Raw genomic sequence first — 16,748 nt, 5'->3', positions numbered from 1 at the left:
TACATTGATCATTTTTAGGTTTTATTGTTCTGAACACATTCCACTATGTAATGAATAAAGATTTACAACTGGAATATTTCATTCAGAGATATCTAGGATGTGGGATTTTAGTGTTCTCTTTATTTTTTGAGCAATATATATATATATATATATATATATATATATATATATATATATATATATATATATATATATATATATATAGTGAACAAAAAACGGAAAATGCAGAAAAAGATGTAAAAAAAGAGGACTTTAATGCCCTGTGGCGCGGCAACGTTTCGGATAAATCCTTTCTCGAGATTTGGATTTGTCCTCTTTTTACATCTTTTTGTGCCGTTTTCCTTTTTGCTCACTGTTTGAAAGGCCATTGGAATGCTGCTCAGGGAAGTGTGCACGCTTTAAGGTATTTTTTTCTGGTGCTGTTCCTCCTTTTCTACATTATATATATATATATATATATATATATATATATATATGTGTATATATATGTGTATATATATATATATATATATATATATATATATATATATATATATATGTGTATATATATATATATATATATATATATATATATATATATATATATATATATATATATATATATATATATACACACACACACACACACACACACACACACACACACACACACACATCTATATAAAAAATCACAACAAATGCCAAATTTGCCATTTTGTTTTGTCGTCCCGCCCTCCTACAAAATACAATGAAACACCCAATACGTCACATGTGCATAGATGCACAGCTGCTGCCAACACGGACACTGCTCCATTAACAGGAAAATATAAAATTTAAGGGTCTAAGAAGAGGGCGACACAAACCGCATTTTTAGTTTGATGTCGCCATAATCGTCCTGTCCCCGAAAAATCATATTGTCAGGTCATTGAATGCCAGAAAAACACAATCGGGAAAAATGAACACGTCCCACGAAATAATAACCCTATGGCTTATGCTGATGTGGAAGGGGGGAGTTTTGGTTCTTGGAAGAAGGAGAATAAGCAAAAATAAAATATTGGTTGGTTGCGAAGAAGATAAAAGAGGAAGAGGGGATAAAAGTCATGGTCCATTCCAGTGCAGTCCCGTCTCCGTTGACCCGTCAAGGACCTTGTAAGTGCAGGATCTGAAGGACCCACTGGATTACAATTCTTATATCAAAATCTACGGAATGTAGAGATGAACGTGGGATTCTTCTTTATTAGTTTCTAAATCCGGAGGAGTAAACAGAAATATTTAGATTAAAAAAATCCAAAGCAAAAGATCCGTGAACAGCTTCCTCTGATGATAAAGGGGTCAGAACTGGTAACAATATGTTCATCATTTCGGCATCCGACTGTATGATCTTTTTTTTTATCCCATAAACATAAAAAATATATTTTTTTAATGGAATCCAAACTTTATGGGTAGACAATACATAAGTGTGTGTGATAATCCGGCTTCGAGGGCTTAGTGTGCGATCTTACCTTCTTCCTTACACCGGAGCCGTCTTTATACACGAATGGATTTTTTTCTTTTCATGATTTTAAAATGAAACTAAAATAAAACTTCTGCATTTCTGCATCTAAATAAAAACTGTAGATAACATCGCTACCTTGGTCTATAATTATACCTCCGCTTCTTCCACAATACCGTCTCTGCATTTAAGAAAGTTTCTGCCGCGTTTCCGAGCTTTATTATTATGTTAAATTACATCGTATTGTTCGTCTTTCTTCGGTCTTTATATTTTTTCCATCCTGCTAGGATGTGTTTGTCCTTTTCTACAAATGTACATTTACATAAAGATGGGACCAAAGTTCAAAGCAATTAAAGCCTAAAGAAGTTCACGTCGGCGGAGACGACGAGCGAGGAGCATTGTTCCGGTTCTCAGGTGGACATAATAAACGTATATGGGCGAATCATTAAATCACCATCTGAGCCAACACCTGCGCTGTGCGTAACGTCACTAAATCCCACAAAAATACATAATTGAGCACCAGAAGAAAGTTTATTGTTAGCAGTTCGGATGATGACTCTGCAGCCCCTCTTTATCACAAGTCTGGATGATGACTCTGCAGCCCCTCTATATCACAAGTCTGGATGATGACTCTGCAGCCCCCTACAATATCAGGTGGTCGGACACATTAATATACTATATGGACATTCGAGAAGTATGTCCTGAGAGCGAGATATCACTACGTTAAACGCAATACCATGTGACAATATTGACAACTGAAGGTTTGTTACAATTGCATCAATGAGCAGCAGATGCACAAATATCTTTCCTGCAACAACGTAGACAAAAGTATCAATCCCAAATCGAAAAGATAGTAAGTGACAAGTAATCTAACACTGCCCGGCCCCCCAGCACACAAACTAGACATCCCCCCCTACTAGGTTAGCAGTGTCTCCCTCTACTGGTAACACAAATGAGACCCTCCCCATTCTCCCAGTGATTTAATACTGACAATTTCCCAGTAATTAACTGGTAATTAGCGCAATCAATGATAATTAGACTAACATAACAAATTATCTAAATAATAATGACACAATTTACCATCCAATTACCTAGCACCAGTCATGTGCTATAATCCAGATGCTCCAACAGAGAAAATAATCCCCCATAGAAAAAAAGCCCTCTATGGGAAGGATGGCATGGACAAACTGACATCAAGCTATCCCGTAACCATTATGGTCTTTTAACATCTCATAAAGGAGCTAGTGGGCAAATTGTTAGGTCAAATGTCCCCCCTGTCTGGATCTTTGAAAGTTTGTGAACCCTTCTGGATCTTCAATATTGGACCTAAAACTACTTCAGATTTGCACACTAGTTCTAAAAGTAGATTAAGAAATATCAAACAAAACAGTCAAAAAGGAGAAAAATTATAAACTATCACATCTTTATGAGAGGCAAAAGTATGTGACCCTTTAGGATTACTAGATGATTTGAAGGTGAAATTAAGAGTCTGGTGTTTTCAATCAATGGGATGACAACAAGTGTGAGTGGGCGACCTGTTTTATTTAAAGAACAAGGCTCTATCACACGTTTGTGGAAGTGTCATGGGAAGAACAAAGGAGATGTTTGAAGACTTCAGAAGAAGAGTTATTGATTATCATCAGACTGGAAAGGGTTCTAAACTATCTCTAAACTTAGAGTTTTGGACTCCATTAATCCACATTCAGACAAATTGTGCACAAATGTAGGAAATTCAAGACCACTATTACCTTCCCCAGGTGTGGACGACTCACAAAGATCATTCCCAAGAGCTGGGAGTATAATAGTCTGCGAGATCACAAAGGAACCCAAGAAAACCTCTATACAACCAAAGGCCCCTCTCACATTAGGTAATGTTCGTGTCCATGAAATCACTGTGACAAGCCAGAAGGCGACTGAAATAATGTATTGTGGACGAATGAAACCAAAATGGAGCTTTTTCGTTTAAAAGAGAAGCATTATATTTGGAGAAAGAAAAATACTAAAACCCCCTACATCTGTGATCACGGTGGTGGTAGTATGAGGGCTCGGGATGTTTTCTGCACCTGGACCAGGATGGCCGCCATCACTGATGGAACAATGATTTCAGAACTTTACCAGCAAATTCTAATGGAAAATGTCCAGACGACTGTCCATGAGCTGAATCTCAGGAGAACATGGGTCATGGAGCAAGACAATGACGTTAAGACACAAGTCGTTCTACAGAAGAAAAGTTACAGAAGGGCAAAGGTAAAGTTCTGGAACGGCCGAGTCCCAGTCCTGACCGGAATCCTATGGAAGTGGTGTGGAAGGAGCTGATGGAGGAAAACCACCAATATAACAGAGGAGAAGGGGTTTTATAGGGAGAAATGGGCTAAAACTCCTCCATCCGATGTGCAGGAATAATCAGCAATTACCGGAGAGGCGGATCGGACGGCAGGGGAGAGGCGGATCGGACGGCAGGGGAGAGGCGGAGCAGACGACAGGGGAGAGGCGGATCGGACGGCAGGGGAGAGGCGGAGCAGACGACAGGGGAGAGGCGGATCGGACGGCAGGGGAGAGGCGGATCGGACGGCAGGGGAGAGGCGGAGCAGACGGCAGGGGAGAGGCAGAGCAGACGACAGGGGAGAGGCGGAGCGGACGGCAGGGGAGAGGCGGAGCAGACGGCAGGGGAGAGGCGGAGCAGACGGCAGGGGAGAGGCGGAGCAGACGACAGGGGAGAGGCGGAGCAGACGACGGGAGAAACGGAGCAGACGACAGGGGAGAAACGGAGCAGACGACAGGGGAGAGGCGGAGCAGACGACAGGGGAGAGGCGGAGCGGACGACAGGGGAGAGGCGGAGCAGACGACAGGGGAGAGGCGGAGCGGACGACAGGGGAGAGGCGGAGCGGACGACAGGGGAGAGGCGGAGCAGACGACAGGGGAGAGGCGGAGCCGACGACAGGGGAGAGGCGGAGCGGACGACAGGGGAGAGGCGGAGCTGACGACAGGGGAGAGGCGGAGCAGACGACAGGGGAGAGGCGGAGCAGACGACAGGGGAGAGGCGGAGCAGACGACAGGGGAGAGGCGGAGCAGACGACAGGGGAGAGGCGGAGCAGACGACAGGGGAGAGGCGGATCAGACGGCAGGGGAGAGGCGGAGCAGACGACAGGGGAGAGGCGGAGCAGACGACAGGGGAGAGGCGGAGCAGACGACAGGGGAGAGGCGGAGCGGACGACAGGGGAGAGGCGGATCAGATGGCAGGGGAGAGGCTGATCGGACAGAGGAAATAAGGATCAGACGACAGAGGAAACGAGGGTCAGACAAAGAAAAGCAGAGGAGAGGAAATCAAGCAGTAGACGGCAGAACTGACTCTCTAACACTCCACCTGTGCCCAAGACACTGGTTACCTAGAGGACACACAGGGTCTGGGCAGTACATCCTGATGGGTGCAGCATACTTCTTGCCCATAGAGAACGACTTTTACAGCTACAATAGGTGATAATCCAGTGGACACGTCTGCAGCATTGGATGCGTGGGCTTCACATAACAAGACTTTAAAAGCAGTTTCAGACAGCGTGGGAGGTGGAGGATGAGCAGTTTGCACATTTACAGCAGAAAATTATGACATGATTGAATTTGTTCCTGTGCTTTAATTCAGACACAAAGATTTAATTATCGCAGTATATCTAGAACGTCAGAAAGAGTGGACTGAGCCCCGGAGAAAGCATTAACCCCTAAACACAGGTCAGAGCACAGCTCCGGAGAATGGAAATTAATAAACACTTTACTTAATAGGTGAATGATTAACGGACACCAGGCAATAAAAATATTAACTTGCTCAGTTCGGGGGCCTCACAATTAATAACGCTACATGCAAAGCCCCTAACCCATATGCTCCCACCAGTGATGACTTCTCCGCTCCAGTCCAACTATTCACATCATGGACCAGACAAGAATTCCATAAAATCCACCTCTTCTCCTTCCTGCACATACTTTCTGCTCTGTTTTTGCGGATTTATTATTTTTTTTAAAGACCCCTCAAATCTAAGGCCCCATACACAATAGGTCACTGTCGGACACCGAGGGGCACGACTTATAACTACTACTTCCCAAAAGTACCATGTGAAATGCTAACACTCGAAAGTAGCACCTAGGTGAGGATGGCCATCAGTATTTTGCACCCTCACTCATATAACTTTGTGCCTGATCTCTATTCTGCTGGAAAGTCTTATTATAATCTGCCTTGGTGAAAGGATATCCTCTAGTTTCATAGTTGCACTGATCAGGTATAGCTCATTTAAAACAATTTCTTCACCTAAAAAAACTCATGAAAACTAAATTTACTGAAGACATCTTAGATCCTGGTACTTCAACAATGAAAAATTCACTATAATTTATACTACAAGTCGCTAAACATTCACCTGAAATGACGGCTATTTTAAAGGATCCGTGCTCGTCTCTCGCTATACGTTCTGCCTCTTCCATCAGTAACATCCCAAAACCCTGAACAAATAGCAATAGGAAATAACCATAATTAATCATAAAAAGAAACATTACAGTAGTTATAACACTGTAAAGAGAGGCAGTATTGTATCAGCTATATTCTTGCACATAGGAGCAGTATTATAGTAGTTATATTCGTGTACATAGGGGCAGTATTAAAGTAGTTATATTCTTGTACATAGGGGCAGTATTATAGTAGTTATATTCTTGCACATAGGAGCAGTATTATAGTAGTTATATTCTTGTACATAGGGGCAGTATTATAGTAGTTATATTCTTATACATAGGGACAGTATTATAGTAGTTATATTCTTGTACATAGGGGCAGTATTATAGTAGTTATATTCTTGTACATAGGAGCAGTATTATAGTAGTTATATTCTTATACATAGGGACAGTATTATAGTAGTTATATTCTTGTACATAGAGGCAGTATTATAGTAGTTATATTCTTGTACATACGGGCAGTATTATAGTAGTTATATTCTTGGACATAGGAGCAGTATTATAGTAGTTATATTCTTGTACATAGGAGCAGTATTATAGTAGTTATATTCTTGTACATAGGAGCAGTATTATAGTAGTTATATTCTTGTACATAGGAGCAGTATTATAGTAGTTGTATTCTTGTACATAGGAGCAGTATTATAGTAGTTGTATTCTTGTACATAGGAGCAGTATTACAGTAGTTATATTCTTGTACATAGGAGCAGTATTATAGTAGTTATATTCTTGTACATAGGGGCAGTATTATAGTAGTTATATTCTTGTACATAGGGGCAGTATTATAGTAGTTATATTCTTGTACATAGGAGCAGTATTATAGTAGTTATATTCTTGTACATAGGAGCAGTATTATAGTAGTTATATTCTTGTACATAGGAGCAGTATTATAGTAGTTATATTCTTGTACATAGGGGCAGTATTATAGTAGTTATATTCTTGTACATAGGAGGCAGTATTATAGTAGTTATATTCTTGTACATAGGAGGCAGTATTATAGTAGTTATATTCTTGTACATAGGAGCAGTATTATAGTAGTTATATTCTTGGACATAGGGGGCAGTATAAAAAAAAACCAGGCTACTCTGTCATTACAGGATACCAGACAGGAGGAATCTAATAATCACCTGATGCTGAAATTTGGATGGGTCACGACTGCTGACAGGCACCACGCTCCCATAAACATGAAGTTCTCTCACTATGGAAACTCCACCCTTTAGCTCAGGCCTGAAAGATTCTGGGGAACACTTCCGCAGACGCAGCAATCCAATGAGAATATCTTGTTCCGGATCCTCGTATGACAAGAAGGTCTCCCAGCCCCCATTGGCCATGTAATCTCTGCGGATTAGTTCCACCTAAAACAAAAAACAAATAATAACAATAACAACAATAATAATAACAATAATAATAATAAATTTAATTTTTTATTAGAGACAATATTTATTAACAAGATGAAGTTAATCAGGATTACAAGGCGAGGGTGACTGGTGGGTTACGTTTGCTGATTCAGAGTAGACAAAATATATAAAAAAAATTCTCCCAGGAAATCAACATTCAGAAAACGGAGTGCGGCAGCGATTCCCAATACTTAGCGCCATAGGACAGAAAACGGAATAATAATAATAATGTAATTTAAATTTGTGGAATGTCAACAAAACATGTGAAACGAGGCGGAGGCGACAGGAGACGGGTTACTCTGCCGCGCTTTGTGACAGCTGATTTCGCCAGCCGCCGCCGCGTTTCCCTGTGATATTAGCTGCCGTAGCCGCGCGTCCTCCGCTCCCTGAGCGCCCTGTGTAAACGAGATCCCTGGTAATGTTATTGCTTGTGGGGCTGGTGGGCTCGGATTGTAAATTTCACGCGGGGGTTGTGCGGAGGGGATATGTCCACATAGATGGAGTCTGTAAGAATAACGATTTGCGAGGAAAGACGGCGCCCGACTGCTCAGCTCTACGTGTGTTACCCTTCCCCTGGTTGATCCGACAAATGGTGTTTATGTAAGGTTTTACAAAATGCTAAACAAAGGGTTAATTTGGCGAAAAATGGAATTATTTTTTACCAAAGCATAAAATATAATAAATAACCTATATAAGAATTGGCTACACATATGGCACTTCCCAAATTCAAATACACCTATAAAAAAAACGGAAGCTGATGCCAAAATTCAAATATTTTAAATAGAAATCTCTTTATTCAATACATAGAATTAAAAACATATCACACTAGAGATACATATGCATACAAAATAGTACCGCCATATAGAGGTGACCAATAACAGGAGTATGTACACAATTTCCAAATATGTATGGTTGTTGGTTTAAGCTGACATCGAGGCACATATCAAGAGCCCTTGCACAGACACTATCAAAGTCCAGGTGAGATCCATTATAGTGTAACGGGGGTATAAAAAGTATTAAGTACCATACTCATGGCTACATATCTAATCTCAACCCCTTAAAGTTTACAATGTTCAAGGAATAACGCCAATAGTGGGACCAATGTGCATAGCTATCTTAAGTAAACATCCATATACATGATTGCCTCACATAAACCTCAAGGCCAGCCCAAGTAAATAAATAAGGGTTGATACATAACCTGTATATGCGGCACCTTCCCCGACGCGCGTTTCGCGTTCCGCTTCTTCTAAGTGGGTCTGTATAATGTGTACCATTTGCTCCTTCTATTTATAGCCCACCTTATGCATTGGTGACAGCGGTGTAACAATGGCGCTCGCGTCTATGTTCCGGGACGCCGCGCCTGCGCAGATCGGCGTCCAGCGTCACTAGTCCACACCCCCATCCGACGCGTCAGAATGGAGGGGCGGAAACAGATGACGCGCATAGACGCGTTACCACGGAGACGCCGGCATCCGGACACACACGGAGCGCTCTCACCACTGAAGGAGTATGTGCAGAGAGCGAACAGATGCTTCAGGGACATAAGTCTAAAACGACGCTATATACCAGGGTCACACCAGGGCTACACTAAATTCATTGCCCATCGGTATTAGACCAAAAGAGAAAAAATGCTACCTACACTCAGCGCAGGAAGAGAAGATACATAGATATAAATCTATCCTAAAAAGGAAAATACTAACTAAGGACATACACACATTACAACATTATGCTGCATCTATATATATACAATATAATAAAGTGCTTGACAGTGCATAAGATTTACAATATAATAAAGTGCTTACAGTACATATAAGAAAACTGGCTCTATTGCCACTCATTAGAAAGCCCAGAATAAGCTGGGAATATATAGTAACTATATTTAATATTTCAAAAAGTGCAATTATATAAACCTGCAAAAATATGCAAGAATGTGCAAAAATATACACATATACCTACAAAAAATATATATCAGAAATGTGACAAAAAATGTAAATACATCTTAGAAACCATATACATTGACACACACATAGTTAAAAATATATAGTAATGAAATATCTACTATATAAACAACAGATAAGTATTCCCCAGTTCTTTAACTTATACGATCCTCTCTTCAGTTTTTTCATATATTAGCGGATAAATAATATTAGAGCATCATAGACTGGTCCTTCCAAACACCTTCAGACGTATTCACTCCCGATCGTCAAAAAGGGGGCAGGATGGTTCAAAATACAAATAGATGGCATATAGAAACTAAGAAGCAAAAAAAATATATTAAAACCATAATACTAAAAACATGAGCTAAAAAAACAACACCAACAGACTACAGGAAAGGGGCAAAACTAAGGACTTCATTTAAACCATGCGGCTGGATGGAATTAATTTTCATAATCCACCTCACCTCTAATTGGGCCAGAGTTTTTCTCCAATTGCCACCTCTTGCCCCTATAAACACTTTATCAATGCCACAAATTTTCAGGAGCTTCACATTACAGTCATGGACAAGTTTAAAATGTCTCGGCACTGGTTTTAACTCCGAAATATCATTTACCTCACGTGCATTAACTATGTCCCTATAGTGTTCTCTGGCTCGAGTTTTGAGCTGCCTGGACGTCAGGCCCACATAAATTTTCTGGCACGGGCAGGTGGCATAATATATTACGCCAATAGTGTCACACGTAATATGTTGGGTAATGGTATACGTCTTCTGGCCATCGCTGGATTCAAATGTTAGCGCTTTTTGCATATTGGGGCAGGCGATGCAGTTGTTGCAAGGGTAAAATCCCCATTTAGGTCCTTTTGATCCAAAAGCCCTAGTCATATCTTCCCCAGCATGGTAACTATGCACCAACATATCTTTGAGGTTTCGAGACCTTCTATAGGTGATAGATGGATTATCACTCACATGTTTAGAGATGGTAGAATCAGTTTTCAATATGGCCCAATACTTCCCAAGGGCTTGTCTCATATCAGCCCACTTTCCACTATAGTGGATATGAATCTTACCTGGGGTTCTTCTTGGGCTTTTTACAAAAGCCCAAGAAGAACCCCAGGTAAGATTCATAGGGCTTTTGGATCAAAAGGACCTAAATGGGGATTTTACCCTTGCAACAACTGCATCGCCTGCCCCAATATGCAAAAAGCGCTAACATTTGAATCCAGCGATGGCCAGAAGACGTATACCATTACCCAACATATTACGTGTGACACTATTGGCGTAATATATTATGCCACCTGCCCGTGCCAGAAAATTTATGTGGGCCTGACGTCCAGGCAGCTCAAAACTCGAGCCAGAGAACACTATAGGGACATAGTTAATGCACGTGAGGTAAATGATATTTCGGAGTTAAAACCAGTGCCGAGACATTTTAAACTTGTCCATGACTGTAATGCGAAGCTCCTGAAAATTTGTGGCATTGATAAAGTGTTTATAGGGGCAAGAGGTGGCAATTGGAGAAAAACTCTGGCCCAATTAGAGGTGAGGTGGATTATGAAAATTAATTCCATCCAGCCGCATGGTTTAAATGAAGTCCTTAGTTTTGCCCCTTTCCTGTAGTCTGTTGGTGTTGTTTTTTTAGCTCATGTTTTTAGTATTATGGTTTTAATATATTTTTTTTGCTTTTTAGTTTCTATATGCCATCTATTTGTATTTTGAACCATCCTGCCCCCTTTTTGACGATCGGGAGTGAATACGTCTGAAGGTGTTTGGAAGGACCAGTCTATGATGCTCTAATATTATTTATCCGCTAATATATGAAAAAACTGAAGAGAGGATCGTATAAATTAAAGAACTGGGGAATACTTATCTGTTGTTTGTTGTTTATATAGTAGATATTTCATTACTATATATTTTTAACTATGTGTGTGTCAATGTATATGGTTTCTAAGATGTATTTACATTTTTTGTCACATTTCTGATATATATTTTTTGTAGGTATATGTGTATATTTTTGCACATTCTTGCATATTTTTGCAGGTTTATATAATTGCACTTTTTGAAATATTAAATATAGTTACTATATATTCCCAGCTTATTCTGGGCTTTCTAATGAGTGGCAATAGAGCCAGTTTTCTTATATGTACTGTAAGCACTTTATTATATTGTAAATCTTATGCACTGTCAAGCACTTTATTATATTGTATATATATAGATGCAGCATAATGTTGTAATGTGTGTATGTCCTTAGTTAGTATTTTCCTTTTTAGGATAGATTTATATCTATGTATCTTCTCTTCCTGCGCTGAGTGTAGGTAGCATTTTTTCTCTTTTGGTCTAATACCGATGGGCAATGAATTTAGTGTAGCCCTGGTGTGACCCTGGTATATAGCGTCGTTTTAGACTTATGTCCCTGAAGCATCTGTTCGCTCTCTGCACATACTCCTTCAGTGGTGAGAGCGCTCCGTGTGTGTCCGGATGCCGGCGTCTCCGTGGTAACGCGTCTATGCGCGTCATCTGTTTCCGCCCCTCCATTCTGACGCGTCGGATGGGGGTGTGGACTAGTGACGCTGGACGCCGATCTGCGCAGGCGCGGCGTCCCGGAACATAGACGCGAGCGCCATTGTTACACCGCTGTCACCAATGCATAAGGTGGGCTATAAATAGAAGGAGCAAATGGTACACATTATACAGACCCACTTAGAAGAAGCGGAACGCGAAACGCGCGTCGGGGAAGGTGCCGCATATACAGGTTATGTATCAACCCTTATTTATTTACTTGGGCTGGCCTTGAGGTTTATGTGAGGCAATCATGTATATGGATGTTTACTTAAGATAGCTATGCACATTGGTCCCACTATTGGCGTTATTCCTTGAACATTGTAAACTTTAAGGGGTTGAGATTAGATATGTAGCCATGAGTATGGTACTTAATACTTTTTATACCCCCGTTACACTATAATGGATCTCACCTGGACTTTGATAGTGTCTGTGCAAGGGCTCTTGATATGTGCCTCGATGTCAGCTTAAACCAACAACCATACATATTTGGAAATTGTGTACATACTCCTGTTATTGGTCACTAGGGTTGAGCGAAACGGGTCGTTCATTTTCAAAAGTCGCCGACTTTTGGCAAAGTCGGGTTTCATGAAACCCGATCCGACCCCTGTGCGGGGTCGGCCATGCGGTACGCGACTTTCGCGCCAAAGTCGCGTTTCAATGACGCGAAAAGCGCCATTTCTCAGCCAATGAAGGTAAACGCAGAGTGTGGGCATCGTGATGACATAGGTCCTGGTCCCCACCATCTTAGAGAAGGGCATTGCAGTGATTGGCTTGCTGTCTGCGGCGTCACAGGGGCTATAAAGGGGCGTTCCCGCCGACCGCCATCTTACTGCTGCTGATCTGAGCTTAGGGAGAGGTTGCTGCCGCTTCGTCAGAAGCAGGGATAGCGTTAGGCAGGGTCCATTAACCACCAAACCGCTTGTGCTGTAGCGATTTCCACTGCCCAACACCACCTTCGGTGTGCAGGGACAGTGGAAGCTACATTTTTTTTTTTCCTCAGCGCTGTAGCTCATTGGGCTGCCCTAGAAGGCTCCCTGATAGCTGCATTGCTGTGTGTACGCCGCTGTGCAAACCAACTGCTTTTTTCAAAGCACAAATCCTCTTGTTCCTTCCTTTCTGCACAGCTATCTTGTTTGTTTGTCCACACTTTTTATTTAATTTGTGCATCAGTCCACTCCTTATTGCTGCCTGCCATACCTGGCTGAGATTACTGCAGGGAGATAGTAATTGAAGGACACTCCCTGTTTTTTTTTTTCTTTTTTTGTGGGAGATTAAGATTGTCATTTCTGCTAGAGTGCCATCCCTGTGTGTGCCATCTCTCACTCAGTGGGCCATAGAAAGCCTATTTATTGTTTTGCTTGATTTGGGTTATAAAATCTACCTGAAAAAATCACTACGTCAATCAGTGGGAGAAAAATATTGGCCTCAGGGCTTGTGTGCCACTCCTGACTCCTGTGTGCATCATCACTCACTCAGTGGGCCATAGAAAGCCCTTTTTTTTTTTTTTTTTTTTGCTTTATTTGGGTTCTAAATTCTACCTGAAAAAATCAATAAATCAATCAGTGGGAGATTAATATTGGCCTTTGGGCTTGTGTGCCAGTCCTAAGCGTGCCATCTCTCTCTCTCAGATAGTGGGCCATAGAAAACCTATTTATTATTTTTTTTATTGGGTTTATAAATTTTCCCTGGAAAAAAAAAAAAAAAGTGGGAGATTAATATTGGCCTCTGGGCTTGTGTGCCAGTCCTGAGCGTGCCATCTCTCTCACAAATAGTGGGCCATAGAAAGCCTATTTATTTATTTTTTTTTGGTTTTATAAATTCTCCCTGAAAAAAAAAAAGGGAGATTAATATTGGCCTTTGGGCTTGTGTGCCAGTCCTAAGCGTGCCATCTCTCTCTCTCTCTCAGATAGTGGGCCATAGAAAGCCTATTTATTATTTTTTTTATTGGGTTTATAAATTTTCCCTGGAACAAAAAAAAAAAAGTGGGAGATAAATATTGGCCTCTGGGCTTGTGTGCCACTCCTGACTCCTGTGTGCGTCATCTCTCACTCAGTGGGCCATAGAAAGCCTTTTTTTGTTTTATTTGTTTTCTAAATTCTCCCTGAAAAAATCATTTTATTTTATTTGGTTTCTAAATTCTTCCTGAAAAAATCATTTTATTCTATTATTTTTTTTCCTAAAGTCTCCCTGAAAAAAAAAAAAAAATCAAATCAGTGGGAGATTAATATTTACATTTGTGCTTCAGTGACAGTCCTGCGTGTGTGGCATCTCTCTCATTTGTTGCCACCAACAACAGAGTGTGTAACATTGTGCCTGATTTTCGTTGTGGTCTCACTCACCTGTAAAGGGGTAGCTAAATCATACTGAAGTTATAGCTCACCGTGTAATTTGTATGACAGCAACAAATACCGTTAGTTTGTTTACGTTTTTAAAACAATGAGGAAGTCTGGTGGAAGAGGTCGTGGCCGGGGGCGTTCATTGTCAGCTGGTAATGAGGGTAGTGGTAGTGGTGGAGCATCAGCTGGTCGTGGGAAAAAAAATATTGCACCTAAGTCTGGAGCTGTGGAGCCAGGTTCGTCGTCTGGCTACACAAGGCCTCGAACGCTCCCTTTTCTGGGAGTAGGAAAACCGCTTTTAAAGCCGGAGCAGCAAGAGCAAGTTTTAGCTTATCTTGCTGACTCAGCCTCTAGCTCTTTTGCCTCCTCTCGTGAAACTGGTAAATGTCAAAGCAGCGCATCGTTAGTGGATGTTCACAGTCAGGGACAAGTCGCTTCCTTGTCCTCTTCAGCAAAAACAACAACAGAGAAGAATGCAGCAGGCGACACAATGGGTTACTCCATGGAGCTCTTTACACATACCGTCCCTGGCTTAGAAAGTGAAGCAGTTAACAGTCCATGCCCATTACAAGTTGAATCTGACATGGAGTGCACTGATGCACAGCCACAGCCAGACTACTATGCTGGTCCTTTGACTCAGACCACAACATTGCCCTCGCAGGGTAATGATCAAGAATCAGACCCTGATGAGACTATGTTGCCCCATCACGAACGCTATACCACCGACCGACACGGTGACACAGACGAAGTTGCACACGAGCTACAAGAAGAGGTAATAGATGACCCAGTTCTTGACCCCGATTGGCAGCCATTGGGGGAACAGGGTGCAGGCGGCAGCAGTTCTGAAGCGGAGGAGGAGGGGCCGCAGCAGGCATCAACATCGCAACAGGTTCCATCTGCCGGGCCCGTATCTTGCCCAAAACGCGTGGCAAAGCCAAAACCTGTTGGAGGACAGCGTGGCCATCCGGTTAAAGCTCAGTCTGCAATGCCTGAAAAGGTATCCGATGCTAGAAAGAGTGCAGTCTGGCATTTTTTTAAACAACATCCAATTGATCAGCGCAAAGTCATCTGTCAAAAATGTTCAACTACCTTAAGCAGAGGACAGAATCTGAAAAGTCTCAATACAAGTTGCATGCATAGACATTTAACCACCATGCATTTGCAAGCCTGGACTAACTACCAAACGTCCCTTAAGGTTGTAGCACCCTCGGCCAATGAAGCTAGTCAGCAACGCAACATCCCTTCCGGCAGTGTAGGGCCACCATTTTCCGCACCACCTGCAGTATCTGTGCAGGTTTCTTTGCCAGGCCAAAGCAGTCAGGGTCAGGGAATCACCAGTTTTGTAGTAGGAAACACTGCATCTAGGGCACCGGCGGCAATAATACCATCTCCCACCGTCTCTCAGTCTGCCATGTCCACCGGCACCCCCGCTAGTTCCACGATCTCCAGCTCTCCAGTCCAGCTCACCATACATGAGACTATGGTTAGAAAAAGGAAGTACTTAGCCTCGCATCCGCGTACACAGGGTTTGAACGCCCACATAGCTAGACTAATCTCGTTAGAGATGATGCCCTACCAGTTAGTTGAAAGCGAAGCTTTCAAAGCCCTGATGGACTACGCTGTACCACGCTACGAGCTACCCAGTCGACACTTTTTTTCCAGAAAAGCCATCCCAGCCCTCCACCAGCATGTTAAAGAGCGCATCGTCCATGCACTCAGGCAATCTGTGAGCACAAAGGTGCACCTAACAACAAATGCATGGACCAGTAGGCATGGCCAGGGACGTTACGTGTCCATCACGGCACACTGGGTAAATGTGGTGGATGCAGGGTCCACAGGGGACAGCAAGTTTGGGACAGTTCTGCCTAGCCCACGGTCTAGGAAACAGTTGGCTGTAGCCGTTCGCACCCCCTCCTCCTCCTCTTCGTCCTCCTGCAGAAGCGAGAGCTCGTCCACAGACCGCAGTCGCACAACCACTCCATCCGCAGCTGCCACTGTTGCACACCAGGTCTCCCATTATGGGGCAGCTACTGGCAAACGTCAGCAGGCTGTATTGGCTATGAAGTGTTTGGGCGACAACAGACACACCGCGGAAGTTCTGTCCGAGTTCTTGCAGAAAGAAACGCAGTCGTGGCTGGGCACTGTAGATCTTGAGGCAGGCAAGGTAGTGAGTGATAACGGAAGGAATTTCATGGCTGCCATCTCCCTTTCCCAACTGAAACACATTCCTTGCCTGGCTCACACCTTAAACCTGGTGGTGCAGTGCTTCCTGAAAAGTTATCCGGGGTTATCCGACCTGCTCCTCAAAGTGCGTGGACTTTGCTCACATATCCGCCGTTCGCCCGTACACTCCAGCCGTATGCAGACCTATCAGCGTTCTTTGAACCTTCCCCAGCATCGCCTAATCATAGACGTTGCAACAAGGTGGAACTCAACACTGCACATGCTTCAGAGACTGTGCGAACAGAGGCGGGCTGTTATGTTTTTGTGGGAGGATACACATACACGGGCAGGCAGTAGGATGGCAGACATGGAGTTGTCAGGTGTGCAGTGGTCGAAGA

General features: G+C 42.6%; 1 protein-coding gene across 1 annotated transcript in view; it reads right to left on the bottom strand.

Moving 5' to 3' along the window:
* ELP3 (elongator acetyltransferase complex subunit 3) overlaps window positions 1-16,748 on the bottom strand; it is a 167,097-nt gene that overhangs the window by 9,385 nt on the left and 140,964 nt on the right. The window contains exons 13-14 of the mRNA XM_069728398.1: window positions 7,084-7,311; window positions 5,872-5,953 (exon numbers count right to left, since the gene is read on the bottom strand). Of these exons, the coding sequence (XP_069584499.1) occupies window positions 5,872-5,953; window positions 7,084-7,311 (310 nt within the window). The remainder of the gene's footprint in view (window positions 1-5,871; window positions 5,954-7,083; window positions 7,312-16,748) is intronic.

This window comes from Ranitomeya imitator, chromosome 5 (assembly GCF_032444005.1).
Source record: "Ranitomeya imitator isolate aRanImi1 chromosome 5, aRanImi1.pri, whole genome shotgun sequence".
Lineage (NCBI taxonomy): Eukaryota > Metazoa > Chordata > Amphibia > Anura > Dendrobatidae > Ranitomeya > Ranitomeya imitator.
Note: the sequence above shows the minus strand (reverse complement) of the source record. Positions and strands in the feature narration are given on the sequence as shown.